The sequence below is a fragment of the Anomaloglossus baeobatrachus genome, chromosome 5 (assembly GCF_048569485.1).
Source record: "Anomaloglossus baeobatrachus isolate aAnoBae1 chromosome 5, aAnoBae1.hap1, whole genome shotgun sequence".
In the NCBI taxonomy this organism is placed as follows: Eukaryota; Metazoa; Chordata; class Amphibia; order Anura; family Aromobatidae; genus Anomaloglossus; species Anomaloglossus baeobatrachus.
This window is the reverse complement of record NC_134357.1, coordinates 249,265,122-249,281,108: the sequence shown is the minus strand read 5'-3', so window position 1 is coordinate 249,281,108 and position 15,987 is coordinate 249,265,122. Positions and strand designations below refer to the sequence as shown.

Below are 15,987 nucleotides of genomic sequence, written 5' to 3'. Positions count from 1 at the left end.
TAGGTGCCAGGTAAATTACAGAGAAGTATCCTTTATGTGTTTGTGGTTTTTGGCTTTATCGGAAGGTATGAGATTCATTTACACACTTTTAAAGTGTTTGTACATATGTCACTTTTTGTAATAAATGCAATTTTGGAAATTGAAAGTTTTAGTCTGTGACATTTTTATGTTACTTCTGGTAATTAGTGAATTGTGAGTGTAATACTGTAGCGCCACCTTTTGCTGCGATTTATAGCTGCATGTCGCTTTGGGGTATGTCTCTATCAGTGTTGCACATCAAGAGACTGAAATTCTTGCCCATTCTTCCTTTGTTCCTCAGCTGGAGCTGAGTGAGGTTGGATGGAGAGCGTTTGTGAACAGCAGTTTTCAGCTCTTTCCACAGATTTTCGATTGGATTCAGGTCTGGACTGTGACTTGGCCATTCTAACACCTGGATACGTTTATTTGTGAACCCTTCCATTGTAGATTTTGCTTTGTTTTGGATCATTGTCTTCTTGGAAGACAAATCATCATCCCAGAATCAGGTCTTTTGCAGACTCCAACAGGTTTTCTTCAAGAATGGTCCTGTATTTGGCTCCATCCATCTTCCCATCCATTTTAACCATCTTCCCTGTCCCTGCTGAAGAACAGCAGGCCCAAACCATGATGCTGCCACCACCATGTTTGAGAGTGGGGATGGTGTGTTCAGGGTGATGATCTGTGTTGCTTTTACGCCAAACATATCGTTTGGTATTGTGCCCAAAAAGTTCGTTTTTGTTTTTTTGGTTTTTTTTCTTTTTTTTTTTTTTTTTTTCATCTGACCAGAGCACCTTCTTCCACATGTTTGGTGTGTCTCCCAGGTGGCTTGTGGCAAACTTTAAACAACACTTTTTATGGATATCATTGAGAAATGGCTTTCTTCTTGCCACTCTACTATAAAGGCCAGATTTGTGTAGTGCACGAGTGATTGTTGTCCTATGGACAGACTCTCCCACCTCAGCTCTAGATCTCTGCAGTTCATCCAGAGTGATCATGGGCCTCTTGGCTGCATCTCTGACCAGTCGTCTCCTTGTTTGAGATGAAAGTTTGGATGGACGGCCGGGTCTTGGTAGATTTGCAGTGGTCTCATACTTCTTCCATTTCAATATGATCGCTTACATAGTGCATAATATTGCACGCCCCAATTTTCAGTTTTTTATTTTTTACAAAATTTTAAAATAATAAATTTCGTTCAACTTCATAAGGCTATGTGCACACAGTGCGTCTTTTTGACGCTGCGTTTTTGTGCGTTTTTGGCCGCTAAAAACGCACAAAAACGCACCTGCGTCGAAAAAACGCGGCAAAAAACGCACGCGTTTTGCCGCGATTTGGTGCGTTTTTTTGCTGCGTTTTGCTGCGTTTTTGCTCACTGCGTCTTTATGCGTTTTTTATCAGTGAACAAAAAAAAAAGGTCTGATGTCATTTCCTTCTTCAATGTGTTCTTCATTCTCCACTAGTGTATGCAGAAGAGCAGACAGCTGCAGAACTACAAGGCTCAGCATCCTCCATCCAATAGTGTATGTGACTCGCCCACCCCAGGGCTATGGGACACCCGGTGCCGGGCTGGACTAGTCCGGTGGTAGTCAGTGGTGGCTGGGCCCGGCTCCGTGGCCCTGGTGGGTGTCAGTAGAATGTGTGGCTTGGTTGTTAAAGGGTGTTCGTGACGCCACCTGTGGTATGCGGCTATTAAGCCGCCGCTGCTGTGTGAGGCCTCCGGGATGATGTTGTGGCAGCAATGGTAGTACTGCTCCCCACAGGTGGAGCAATGCCCGGGGCACAGTTGGTGCTTGTGAATGTCTATGCAGAGGAAATAACTGAGGCGACTTCAGAGGTGCAGTTCAAGTTCTTTTACTCACAGTTTCCGTCACAGTTGCAGGGACCCTCAGACTGCTGGGACCACTGTCAGGGACCTCCGTCAGTTCTGGATGATTCAGAGCGTGAAATCCGGTTCCCTCTCTTTAGTGTCTCTTTTTCTGCTGTCTTCACTAGCCTTGCCTTAGGTAGATGGACTTGGCTTGGCCTCCATTACAGCCTCCAGGCTGGGGGGTCACCTGTCGGCTGATTACCCCTTTTCTGAAGGTCTGCTCTGGGTTCTGGCCCTGGGAGCTTGCAATTCCCTGGGCCTCGGTTTTTACTGTCTGGAGACTGTCTTTTCACTCCTTCAGTGTCTAGGGACCGTCCCCTGTCGCAGCTGATCACTCCACCGATGTCACCGTGGAACGGGCCACCGCAGCCTGCAGCTACCCGTAGCGCCTCTGGGCCCTCGGCAGCGGTACCCAACAAGGACAGCTCGTGGTACCTACAGGACTACCCGCGGCCCTGCGACCCTTTCTTTCCTTCTCTTCTTTCTCCTCCTTGCCTGCCTCAGCAGGCCTCCTCCTCCCTCCTTTCTCTCGTTCTTCTCCTCCAACTACATGCTGCTTCTCTCACTCCCTGAGGTAAACTGAAACTAACTTGACCTTCCTTTCTCTATCTGCTCTCTGGTGGCTCCTCCCACCTCCCCAGTTGCTAAGCTACCACCCTATGGGAGCAGGGATGGGTCTTACAGCCCCTCTCAGCATGCAGCATGGGAGGGTTGCCTGCCACTTTCCCTGGTCCTGTGTGTCCCTAGCAATGGGTGTAGTGTGAATTTACCAGGGGACCGGAGTTCACTCTCTTCCTCTCCCAGAATGGGGCATCACACCGCAGATGGGGTGCAATGACCTGTGGCGACGGAAGCCTCAGGGGCGCCACATATGCAGGAGAGCAGACAGCAGCTGTCGAACTACAAGGCTCAGCATCCTCCTTCCAGGACTGTATGCAGGATTTCTTTGCCCCCCCAATCAAAAAAATGACGTGGGCTTCGCCATATTTTTGTATGCTAGCCGGGTACAGCAGGCAGGTACGGGCTGCCCCCAACCCCCAGCTGCCTATTTGTACCCGGCTGGGAACCAAAAATATAGGGAAGCCCTTTTTTTTTTAAATTATTTCATGAATTTCATGAAATAATTTAAAAAAAAAATGACGTGAGCTTCGCCCAATTTTTGAGTCCAGCCGGGTACAACTAGGCAGCTGGGGATTGGAATCCACAGTGCAGGGTGCCCATGCTTTCTGGGCACCCCCGCTATGAATTGCAGTCCCGCAGCCACCCCAGAAAATGGCGCTTTCATAGAAGCGCCATCTTCTGGCGCTGTATCCAACTCTTCCAGCTGCCCTGCAGCCGGGTGGCTAGCTGGGTAATAATAATGGAGTTAGGGCTAGCTGTATATTATCAGCTAGCCCTAAGCCCGAAATTCATGGTGTCACGCCAATATTATACATGGCCACCATGAATTTCTAGTAAAGATAAAAAAAAAACACAACACAGAAAAATATTTTTATTAGAAATAAAACACAATACAATTAGTGATTCCATCTTTATTGAAATAAAGAACCCCCCTCCGCAGTAATCCTGGGTCAAGGATCCCGCGCCGTCCAATCCGGATCCAATATCATCTGATCGGTTTGCTGGAAGGCAAAGCGATCAGATGATGTGTCAGGATCAAGTGCCTGAATCCCATCACACATCAGCTGATTGTATAAAAGCCGTTTATACAATCAGCAGATGCATCGGTGCAAAAAAAAAAAAATAATACTCACTTATGTGCTGATTACCGGCAGCTCCTGCAGCGATGGGGCGGGAGTCTGATCCCGTCCGATCGCTGCAGCAGCTGCCGGTAATCAGGGATGAAGTCTCCTGACGCATCCGCTGATACCGGCCGGGCGCCCGCGTCACCGCGATACTTACGATCACCTGATGCGTCAGGTGACTGCATCAGGTGATCCATCGCCAGGTCCTGCATCCATTGGAGCTTTCCCGGCCGTCTGCACACAGCCGGAGCGGCGATACCGTGAGAGGAGATGGGAGCGGGCATGGCACTGGGAGTCTGCAGACAGGTGAGTATAACTTTTTTTTTTTTCTACTGTTAACTTTTGTTTTCGTAGCCGCTTCCACCTCCCGCCCAGACATGGCGCCGCACGGCAGCATACATGCACCGGACGGGAGATGGAAGCGACGGTGACGGTACCGGGAGGATTCACGCTTCTGTATTTACTGACAGAAGGAATCCTCTTCCTGTACATGTCACTTTACTACCCACCTCCTGCGTTTATAGCTGCGTTTTTGGTCTTAGAAACGCACCAAAACGCAGCTATTTGCGTTTCTCATTGCGTCTTTCAACATCCCATTGAACTCAATGGATGAAAAGCGCAGTGAAAAACGCGGGAATAATTGACATGCTGCGCTTTTGTGGTCACCACATAGCCTTAGGCTATGTGCACACAGTGCGTTTTTCTCGGCGTTTTTGCGCGTTTTTCGGGTGCGTTTTTGGCCTCAAAACTGCATGACTTTGCTTCCCCAGCAAAGTCTATGAGTTTTCATTTTTGCTGTCCCCACACAGCGTTTTTTTTCAGCTGCGTTTTTGTGGTGACCACAAAAGCGCAGCATGTCAATTATTCCCGCGTTTTTCACTGCGCTTTTCATCCATTGAGTTCAATGGGATGTTGAAAGACGCAATGAGAAACGCAAATAGCTGCGTTTTGGTGCGTTTCTAAGACCAAAAACGCAGCTATAAACGCAGGAGGTGGGTAGTAAAGTGACATGTACAGGAAGAGGATTCCTTCTGTCAGTATATACAGAAGCGTGAATCCTCCCGGTACCGTCACCGTCGCTTCCATCTCCCGTCAGGTGCATGTATGCTGCCGTGCGGCGCCATGTCTGGGCGGGAGGTGGAAGCGGCTACGAAAACAAAAGTTAACAGTAGAAAAAAAAAAAAGTTATACTCACCTGTCTGCAGACTCCCAGTGCCATGCCCGCTCCCATCTCCTCTCACGGTATCGCCGCTCCGGCTGTGTGCAGACGGCCGGGAAAGCTCCGATGGATGCAGGACCTGGCGATGGATCACCTGATGCTGTCACCTGACGCATCAGGTGATCGTAAGTATCGCGGTGACGCGGGCGCCCGGCCGGTATCAGTGGATGCGTCAGGAGACTTCATCCCTGATTACCGGCAGCTGCTGCAGCGATCGGACGGGATCAGACTCCCGCCCCATCGCTGCAGGAGCTGCCGGTAATCAGCACATAAGTGAGTATTATTTTTTTTTTTTTTTTTGCACCGATGCATCTGCTGATTGTATAAACGGCTTTTATACAATCAGCTGATGTGTGATGGGATTCAGGCACTTGATCCTGACACATCATCTGATCGCTTTGCCTTCCAGCAAACCGATCAGATGATATTGGATCCGGATTGGACGGCGCGGGATCCTTGACCCAGGATTACTGCGGAGGGGGGTTCTTTATTTCAATAAAGATGGAATCACTAATTGTATTGTTTTATTTCTAATAAAAATATTTTTCTGTGTGTTGTGTTTTTTTTTTATCTTTACTAGAAATTCATGGTGGCCATGTCTAATATTGGCGTGACACCATGAATTTCGGGCTTAGGGCTAGCTGATAATATACAGCTAGCCCTAACTCCATTATTATTACCCAGCTAGCCACCCGGCTTCAGGGCAGCTGGAGAGTTGGATACAGCGCCAGAAGATGGCGCTTCTATGAAAGCGCCATTTTCTGGGGTGGCTGCGGGACTGCAATTCATAGCGGGGGTGCCCAGAAAGCATGGGCACCCTGCACTGTGGATTCCAATCCCCAGCTGCCTAGTTGTACCCGGCTGGACTCAAAAATTGGGCGAAGCTCACGTCATTTTTTTTTTAAATTATTTCATGAAATTCATGAAATAATTTTTAAAAAAAAAGGGCTTCCCTTTATTTTTGGTTCCCAGCCGGGTACAAATAGGCAGCTGGGTGTTGGGGGCAGCCCGTACCTGCCTGCTGTACCCGGCTAGCATACAAAAATATGGCGAAGCCCACGTCATTTTTTTGATTGGGGGGGCAAAGAAATCCTGCATACAGTCCTGGAAGGAGGATGCTGAGCCTTGTAGTTCGACAGCTGCTGTCTGCTCTCCTGCATACACTATTGGATGGAGGATGCTGAGCCTTGTAGTTCTGCAGCTGTCTGCTCTTCTGCATACACTAGTGGAGAATGAAGAACACATTGAAGAAGGAAATTACATCAGACCTTTTTTTTTGTTCACTGATAAAAAACGCATAAAGACGCAGTGAGCAAAAACGCAGCAAAAAACGCACCAAATCGCGGCAAAACGCGTGCGTTTTTTGCCGCGTTTTTTCGACGCAGGTGCGTTTTTGTGCGTTTTTAGCGGCCAAAAACGCACAATCGCAGCGTCAAAAAGACGCACTGTGTGCACATAGCCTTAGTGTGTCCCACTTGTTGTTGATTCTTCACCATAAAATTTTTATCTTTGTTTGTTTTGAAGCCTGAAATGTGGGAAAAGGTTGAAAAAAATCAAGGGAGCTGAATACTTTTGTAAGGCACTGTATCACACTAAATTCTAACAAGCTTACAACAAGATAACAGGAAGAGGGAGAGCTATAAGGCTTTGTGTGCATGCTGCATGTTTGTGGTGACCACAAAGATGCATGTTTTTAGTCCCCAAAAAGCACCCTTGGCATGCATTTTTTTTGCAGTTTTTTTTAAGTCAAGTCTACTGACCGGAAGGGCTCAAAAACACAAAGAATTGACATGCTACATCTTTGTGGTCACCACTTAGATGCAGCCAAAATAAAAAAGCTGCAACGTGTGGACAGAGAAAGTGAAATCTCAGACTTTGCTGGGGAAGGAAACGCATGCAGTTTTGGGAGCAAAACTGCACCCAAAAAAACGCAGCAAAAAACGCAGCGTGTGCACAAGGCGTTAAAGTTACTGATTGTGAAAGGTCTCCTTAAGCCTTATTTAAATATAACAACATTAGTATTGTACTACAAAATCACCTGACAAATTTTCTTTAAATCTAGAATCAATTAATTGAGTCTCACAGCCAGAATGTTAGTGAAGATTTTATAATCATGTTTACTAAAGAAATAGACCGATAAGATCCGCAATCCATAGGATCCTTCCCTTCTTTCAATAATGCAATAATGTTAGCTTCATAAGAGGAAGTGGGCAAAAACTCGCCCTGGGATCCCCCATACATTTTAGACAGCTGTGTGATCTCGCCCGACTCTCCCATATACAGGAGCGCTCAGTCTGCTTATCTTTCCTATGTTTTCGGTGACCGAGCTTCTGCCATATATCTCTGGTGCTGGCTTATCTATTAAAGAACAAAAGGCTCTGTAGTCACGCCAGCTCCCCAACAATCGTCAGTCAGAGACACCCACACACATTAGGCTATGTGCACACGCTGCGTTTTTTTGACGCTGCATTTTTGTCCGCTAAATACGCACCCGCGGCAAAAACCGCATGCATTTTTAGCACGATTTGGTGTGTTTTTGGCTGCGTTTTGCTGCGTTTTTGATCTCTGCATTTTTCCAATACATTGCATGGGGGGGAAAACGCAGAAAAACGCAGGAAAGAATTGACATGTCCATTTTTTATTTATTTTTTTTTTAGCTCAATAACGCAGCTTAAAAAAAAAGTTGTGTGTGGACAGCAAAAATGAACACTGATAGACTTTGCTGGGGAAGCAAAGTCATGCAGTTTTGAGGCCAAAAACGCACCCGAAAAATGCCGCGAAAAACGCACTGTGTGAACTAAAGGTCCAGTCACGCTAAGCAACTTACCAGCGATCCCAACAACGATAGGGATCGCTGGTAAGTTGCTAGGAGGTTGCTGGTGAGATGTCACACTGCGACGCTCCAGCGATCCCACCAGCAACCTGACCTGGCAGGGATCGCTGGAGCGTGGCTACACGAGTTGCTGGTGAGCTCACCAGCAACCAGTGACCAGCCCCCAGCGCCGCGTGGAAGATGCTGCGCTTGGTAACTAAGGTAAATATCGGGTAACCAACCCGATATTTACCTTGGTTACCAGGGCATGGAGCTACACGAGCAGGGAGCAGCGCACACTGAGCGCTGGCTCCCTGCTCTCCTAGTTACAGCACACATCGGGTTAATTAACCCGATGTGTCCTGCAGCTACATGTGCACAGAGCAGGGAGCAGCGCACAATGCTTAGCGCTGGCTCCCTGCTCTCCTAGCTACAGCACACATCGGGTTAATTAACCCGATGTGTCCTGCAGCTACATGTGCACAGAGCAGGAGCCGGCACTGACAGTGAGAGCGGCGGAGGCTGGTAACAAAGGTAAATATCGGGTAACCAAGGACAGGGCTTCTTGGTTACCCGATGTTTACCGTGGTTACCAGCCTCCGCAGAAGCCGGCTCCTGCTGCCTGCACATTTAGTTGTTGCTGTCTCGCTGTCACACACAGCGATCTGTGCTTCACAGCGGGACAGCAACAACTAAAAAATGGCCCAGGACATTCAGCAACAACCAACGACCTCAGAGCAGGGGCCAGGTTGTTGCTGGATGTCACACACAGCAACATCGCTACCAACGTCACAAAAGTTGTTCGTTAGCAGCGATGTTGCTAGCGATGTTGCTTAGTGTGACGGGGCCTTTACCCTACAATGTTTGCTGAACCCATCTATTTTTTTTTTTTTTTGTTAGCTAGGTCAATATTAGTCTAATGTGTGGGTGCCTCAACTACTATGTAAAAGGTATGTGTACACCATTAAACATCTGCACAGACTCTTCAGAATACATCGGCGTCTTTTGTCCCAAATGAACTTTTTCTGCTTCTTTTCTGTTTTTTCCAACATCTTTGGCCTCCAGTTTTTTATTTTAAATTGTATGTAATAAACTGAGGTATATACCTCTCACTACTTTTAACAGCGTTTCATCTTTTTAAACCTGAAGAGGTTAAAAGAAACTCAAAACCGAACATATGCACAGCAAGTTTATTTTACACTGCAATATGCCTTACATATGTTAAATCTTTTCAGCATTGTTTTTACCTGTTTTCAGTCAGGTTACAGAGCAGAACTGCATGTAAAACCCATTGTGTGTACATACCCTTAAGCTTATGTCACACACAACGACAACGACGTCGCTGTTAAGTCACCATTTTCTGTGACGTAACGGCAACCTTGTAAGTCGTTACATGATCGCTAGTGAGCTTTCAAACATGTAGTTTTAAGCAACGACGGAGCAGCAATCATAACGACCTCGACGGTCGTTGGGACGTGTCACACGCGTCACTGTGCGACGACTCAGACCTTGATAGAGGCGTGGTGTTTTACACCTAGACGTGTCTTTGCGTTGTCTTTTTCACACTTTTCTGTTCCGATTGGTGATCGCTACAGCGCATTTACGTTGCCGTTATCACGCCCCTCTGTTCTGTTCCTCTGGTACTAACCCCTATATACAACAATTTGAGAACCCAAAGCATACCTACCTTTTTAATCACAAGGTGTTGAAAGATCCACAAAGAACGACGCACTAGCGACACAGACAGAGACTCTACGGCAAACCGTGTGAAAAACAATGGAACAAAGAATGAAATCACTGTAACGTCTTCGGCAAGTTACCCAATCTGAACGCTGTTGTGACCACCAATCGGAGTCGAGGGGATGTTGTAAAATACACCGCAAAAGCACGCCCATGTCACTGCCTTCAGCGTCGTCGCAATTGTCGTTGCTATGGTGTCAAACACAAGGATGCATGTGGCGCAGCGGGATAGCAGCGATCAAAAAATGAACTGGGATATTCAAGAGCACGCAGCGATCTCGCAGCAGGGGTGTGATCGCTGTTAGATGTCACATATAACGACGTCGCTGGCAAGGTCGCTGCTACGTCACAGAAAATGGAGACTTAGCAGCGACGTCGTTGTCACTGTCGTTATGTGTGACATGGCCTTTAGTCTACCTTTATCATTAGGGGTGTGCCTTGGGCAGCATGATGGCTGCATATATGAACAGTGACGTCTGGGTAGTAAAAAGTCTGATAAACGTTCTGCCTATTTCTGGTGTATTCCCTACAGTTTCAAATGATACATCTAAAGTAATACTCTGATGCCATAAACAGTTGAACAGCCCTGTTGGGATCCTATTTAATGTCTATTTTGTTTTTTGTTTTGTCCCAAAATTTCTATTTACCTTGTTTCCCAAATTAGAGCTATGTTCTCTTGAAGACTTTTGGGGACTCGTTAAGAAGCGCTAGCTGGGTCACAGTGCCAGACGGAGTGAGAAGTGCTGATATACCCTCTGCATCACTGATACGAGAGACCAAGAATGATGAGAAGATCCTGGATCTCATGAGAAAGATCATTGAGCTTCTGACTGATGAGGTGAGCTCTGGTGGCACATTAGAGAGTGACATCTTTAGAAATGAACCGATAATGACTTGTATCATTGTGTGTGTCAGGTTCCTATAAGACATGAAGACACCACAGTCTTTTTCACCAGGGAGGAGTGGGAATATGTAGAAGAACACAAGAACCTCTACAAAGATGTCCTGATGGAGAATACCAGTCTTACAAAATCTATCTGTGAGAACCTTATTTTTTTCACTTAGCAAAAAGCATAACCAAAAAGCTGCCTATACAAACCACATCTTTGTATCGTCAGATGTAAATGTCTACGTTAGTGGAAACGTGGAGACCTTTGTTTGGCAATAGATGCTAATATTTTCTTTTCTTGTTTAAAGGTGATGACACTTTACATAACACAGCAGTAGAGAAAGTCAGTGACTCAAAGAGGACGGATCAAAACAGAAATCATGTGGCTGAGAAGATATTGTATCTCACTAATGAACTCCTACACCTACTGACTAAAGAGGTGAGGAACTAAGGGAAGTGCCCCCCTCATATTCATTCAATACAGACTGAATAATAAGCCTGGTTTATTTCATGCATCTTCAGATATTCAATCCCTAAAGGGATTGTCCACCTTCACACGTTCAGGAAAGTGGGCCCCAAAATGTGTAAAATACCTAAAATACCAAACTCCACATGTGCTCATCCTGCCTTAGTCCAGCTTTCATTTGTTGAAAGTTAAGGGCCAAGCAATTTTTATTGTCCCATTTCAGGATGAAATATTTTTCCTGCCAGTATTTCAGGGGAACATTTAACTTGCCTCTTCTGTTTTAAACTGTTTCCTGGTGGAGAAAAAAACAGCTATTACCAATTTATTTATTTTTTTTGTTCTTCTCTATATTGTCCGTTAAAAATTACAAGTTAACTTAAAAAGGATAAGTCATCAATGTTTAATCGTCCGGTGTCTAACACCTGTCGCCCCAAACAATCAGCTGTTCTCGGTGGCGGCAGAAGGTAGCCGGAAATGCTCAGTTCTGGAGTGACCCCCTGTCTTCTGATTGCTGCCGCAGTTGAGTACTGCACATTCGACTCCTATTGACTTGAATGGGCGGTGGCTGTGCAGTACTCAGCTGCGGCCACTATCTGTTGACTGGGCAGCTCCGAAACGGAGCATTGGATGAGTAGGATGCTGTTGCCACTAGGACCGCGAACAGCTGATTGGCGGGGATGCTGGGTGTCGGACCCCGACATTTATATTTGCCATATGCCAGAATAATGAGAGAGGGAGAATGATTTAAGGTATTTTTATTACTTTCTGCAAAGTCAAAACTTTACATACACTAAGAATACTATACCTTTAAACAATATGGAACAGCCCATATGATGATGTCATGTCTTTGAAAGCTTCTAATAGGTTTATTGGCAACATCTGAGTTAATTAGAGACACACCTGTGGATGTAATTTAATGCACACCTGAAACACACAGCTTCTTTGTGCAGCATCATGTGAAAGTCAAAAGAAATCAATTGAGATCTCAGGAAGAGAATTGTGGACTTGCACAAGTCTGGTTCATTCTTGGGTGCAATTTCCAGATACCTGATGATGCCTTCTACATCTGTACAAACAATTATACACAAGTACAAACAAGATGGGAATGTCCAGAAATCATACCGCTCAGGAAGGAGACAGGTTCTGTGTACCAGAGATGAACGTGCTTTGGTCAGACATGTGCATATCAACCCAAGAACAAAAGCCTTATGATCTAGTAAAGATGCTGGAAGATGCTAGTAAGATTGTGTCATTATCCACAGTGAAATGAGTACTGTAGCAATATGGGCTAAAAGGCCACTCTGCCAGGAATAAGCCATTACTCCAAAAGAAACATAAAAAAAAGCCAGATTAATGATTGCAAATATACACAGAAACAAAGACCTTCATCCACGAATATTGAGGGAATTGAGCTCAGTAATCGACAAACTACTGTATCTCATCTTCTTAGACTCGCTTGTAACAGGGTTGGTGCCTCAGGATTGGAGGATTGCTGATGTGGTACCGATATTTAAGAAAGTTAAGAAGGTGGATCCAGGCAACTACCATCCAGTAAGCCTGACATCAGTAGTATGCAAAGTTTTTGAGGGCATTTTAAGAATGGACATGCAAAAATATATTGCAGCAAATAATATAATAATTGACAGACAGCATGGATTCATGAAAGAGAAGTCGTGTCTAACTGCAGCAGCTGCTGTGAATTATTTGGACTTTGCAAAGGCATTTGATACTGTACCACATAATAGCCTTATACTAAAGCTCCAGAAGCAAGGACTAGGGGAAACTATATGCAACTGGGTAAGGAATTGGCTAAAAGATAGGAAACAAAGAGTAGTCATAAATGCTACATTCTCTAAATGGGCTATAGTCAGCAGTGGGGTGCCGCAGGGATCTGTGCTAGGACCAATTCTTTTTAATCTGTTTTATTAAAGATCTTGAGGATGGGATTGATAGTAATGTGACAGTCTTTGCTGATGACACCAAACTATGGAGGATATTGATAGTACAATATTACAAAAAGATCTGGATAAGATGTCCGAATGGGCAGATACTTGGCAAATGAGATTTAATGTTGATAAATGTAAAGTAATGCACCTAGGACGGAGTAATCCTATAGCTGCATAAACATTAAATGGAAGTAAACTCGGGACTACAGAACAGGAGAAGGACTTGGGTATTCTCATTACAAATAGGCTGAGCAGCAGCTCTCAATGTCAAGCAGCAGCTGCTAAAGCAAATAAGATTTTAGGGTGTATAGAAAGAGAAATTGGATCCAGTGATCCCAACGTATTGTTACCCCTCTATAAATCACTTGTAGGGCCACATCTAGAATATGGGATTTAGTTTTGGGCTCCACATTTTAAAAAGGACATTCAGAAGTTTGAGTCAGTTCAAAGGCGGGCAACTAGACTACTACAAGGAATGGAAGGCCTCAAATATGATGACCGGTTGAAAAAGTTAGATATGTTTAGCTTAGAAAAAAGACGTCTGAGAGGAGATCTCATTTATATGTATAAATATATGTGTGGTCAATATAAAGGACTGGCACATGACTTATTTCTTCCAAAGACCATACTAAGGACCAGGGGGCACTCACTGCGAGTGGAAGAAAAGCGATTCCGACAGCTAAATAGGAAAGGGTTCTTTACAGTTAGAGCAGTGAGACTGTAGAATGCCCTACCACAAGAGGTAGTAATGGCAGATACTATAACTGCTTTTAAAAAGTACTGGATGATTTCCTCAGTACACCTAACATTGTTGGTTATAAATGACTTGGGGACAAAGTGTAGAACTGGTAGAGGAAGGTTGAACTAGATGGACCCTAGGTCCTTTTTTTTTTTCTTCAACCTAAGTACGGTAACTACAGTATGTAACTATGTAATTTTTGGAGACAACTAAAATTGAACTGTTTGTCCATCGTTACATTTGGAGGTAAAAGGGAGAAGCTTTGAAGCCTAAGAACACCATCCCAACTGTCACGGGGTGACCGCATCATGTTGTGGAGTTGTTTTGCTGCAGGAGGGCCTTGTGCACCTCACAAAATTGATGGCATCATGAGGAAAACAGATTATGGCAATACTGAAGCAACATCACAAGACATCAGCCAAGAACTTAAAGCTTGGTTGGAAATGGTTCTTCCAAATGGTCAATGACCTGAAGAATACTGCCAAACTGGTTACAAAGTGGCATAAGGATAACAAAGTCAATGTTTTGGAATGGCCATCACAAAACCCTGATCTCAATCCTATTGAAAATTTATGGGCAAACCTGAAAAGTCAAGTGTGAGCAAGCTGACCTACAAACATGGCTCAGTTACACCAGTTCTGTCAGGAGGAATGGGCCTAAATTCCTACCAACTATTGTGAGAAGCTTGTGGCAGGAGATCCAAAATGTTTGACCAAGTTATACAATAATAATAGCATGGCTATATACCATTTTTAAGCAACGTGCAACAAGAATTACTATAGAACAGTTGTAAAAAAATTACAAAGTCATGAATGAGTGATGTCAATTTATTATACCTAATAATAGATTTCCAGTTTTATAGAGAGGAAATAAGAAAAGAGTTTTCTCCTGCAATATACTGTACAATATTATGGGATTTGACTTCTACAAGGTTTAATGATCAGAATAACGTCATTAGTTTCCAATCAGTAGCTGATGCCTATGGCTGTTATGGACAGTCGAGGGATCGCCATTTACAGCACACAGAGATGCAGTCTTCCTACGACGTACGTCCATAACAAGGCAGTGCAATAAAGTCATGAGGCAGTTACTATAAATATTTCATGTTAATATTACATTTAATTTCAGTTCCACCAGTGCAAGCGGCAAACACCACAGACACCTACACCGGTTTATAAAATGGATACAATAAATATTTTGTTACTATTCCCATACCAGTGTAATTGTATAATTTTTTTCATGTGACAAATTATTATGAACCAATAGTAGTTACTTTTACATATAACTAATACAGTGATATGTTTATTACATTGTACAGAAATATATAGTTATATGGAGTCGTGGCAGTGTCACCACACCCAGTGGTGCAGATCACGTGTCGGGATCGATCACTGAATCATCGCACTTATTATGGATACATGAGAGAAAGCATGATGGAGAAATCTTAGATCTCACCAACAAGATCACTGAGCTGCTGACTGGAGAGGTGAGCGCTGCTGGGAATACTGGGATACTATATATAAGGGATAACTAAGGGAATACTGGGATAATAATATATATATATATATATATATATATATATATATATATATACATATATGGGATAACTAAAGCCTAGGTCACATGTAGCGACGCAGCAGTGATCACGACAACGATCCGACCTTATCAGGATCGCTGCTGCATCGTTACATGGTCGCTGGTGAGCTGTCAAACAGGCGGATCTCACCAGCGACCAGTGACCAGCCCCCAGCCAGCAGCGATGCGTGGAAGCGATGCTGCGCTTGGTAACTAAGGTAAATATTGGGTAACCAAGCAAAGTGCTTCGCTTCTTTACCCGATATTTACCTTGGTTACCAGCGCACACCGCTTAGCGCTGGCTCCCTGCACTCGTAGCCAGAGTACACATCAGGTTAATAAGCAAAGCGCTTTGCTTCTAGTTACCCGATGATTACTTTGGCTACGTGTGCAGGGAGCAGGGAGCCGGCTTCAAGAAGCTGCGGACGCTGGTAACGAAGGTAAATATCAGGTAACCAAGCAAAGCCTTTGCTTGGTTACCCGATATTTACTTTGGTTACCAGCGTCCGCAGAAGCCGGCTCCCTGCTCCCTGCACATTCAGTTTGTTGCTCTCTCGCTGTCACAAACAGCGATGTGTGCTTCACAGCGGGAGAGCAACGACGAAAAAATGGTCCAGGACATTCAGCAACAACTGGCGACCTCACAACAGGGGCCAGGTTGTTGCTGGATGTCACACACAGCGACATCGCTAGCAAGGTTGCTGCTACGTCACAGATAATGGTGACTTAGCAGCGATGTCGTTGTCCTTGTGTGTGACATGACCATAAGTCTGGCTGATGACTGTCATTGTTTATTCAAGGCTTCGATTAGATGTGAAGACATGGCTATACATTTCCCCTTGGATGAATGGGAGTATGTACAAGAACACAAGAATCTGTACAAAGATATCATGATGGTCACAGAAATATTTCAGTCGTCTGGTAAGTAAACGCTGGAGCACATAAATGCATTAAATCATTTCATACATTTGAAT

General features: G+C 44.7%; 1 protein-coding gene across 1 annotated transcript in view; it reads left to right on the top strand.

Annotated features, from left to right (window-relative positions):
- Positions 1 to 15,987, top strand: part of LOC142311162 (uncharacterized) — a 90,193-nt gene that overhangs the window by 58,836 nt on the left and 15,370 nt on the right. Inside the window, exons 3-7 of the mRNA XM_075349338.1 lie at positions 10,063 to 10,236; positions 10,314 to 10,437; positions 10,596 to 10,726; positions 14,757 to 14,924; positions 15,814 to 15,934. Coding sequence (XP_075205453.1) covers positions 10,063 to 10,236; positions 10,314 to 10,437; positions 10,596 to 10,726; positions 14,757 to 14,924; positions 15,814 to 15,934 — 718 coding nt within the window. The remainder of the gene's footprint in view (positions 1 to 10,062; positions 10,237 to 10,313; positions 10,438 to 10,595; positions 10,727 to 14,756; positions 14,925 to 15,813; positions 15,935 to 15,987) is intronic.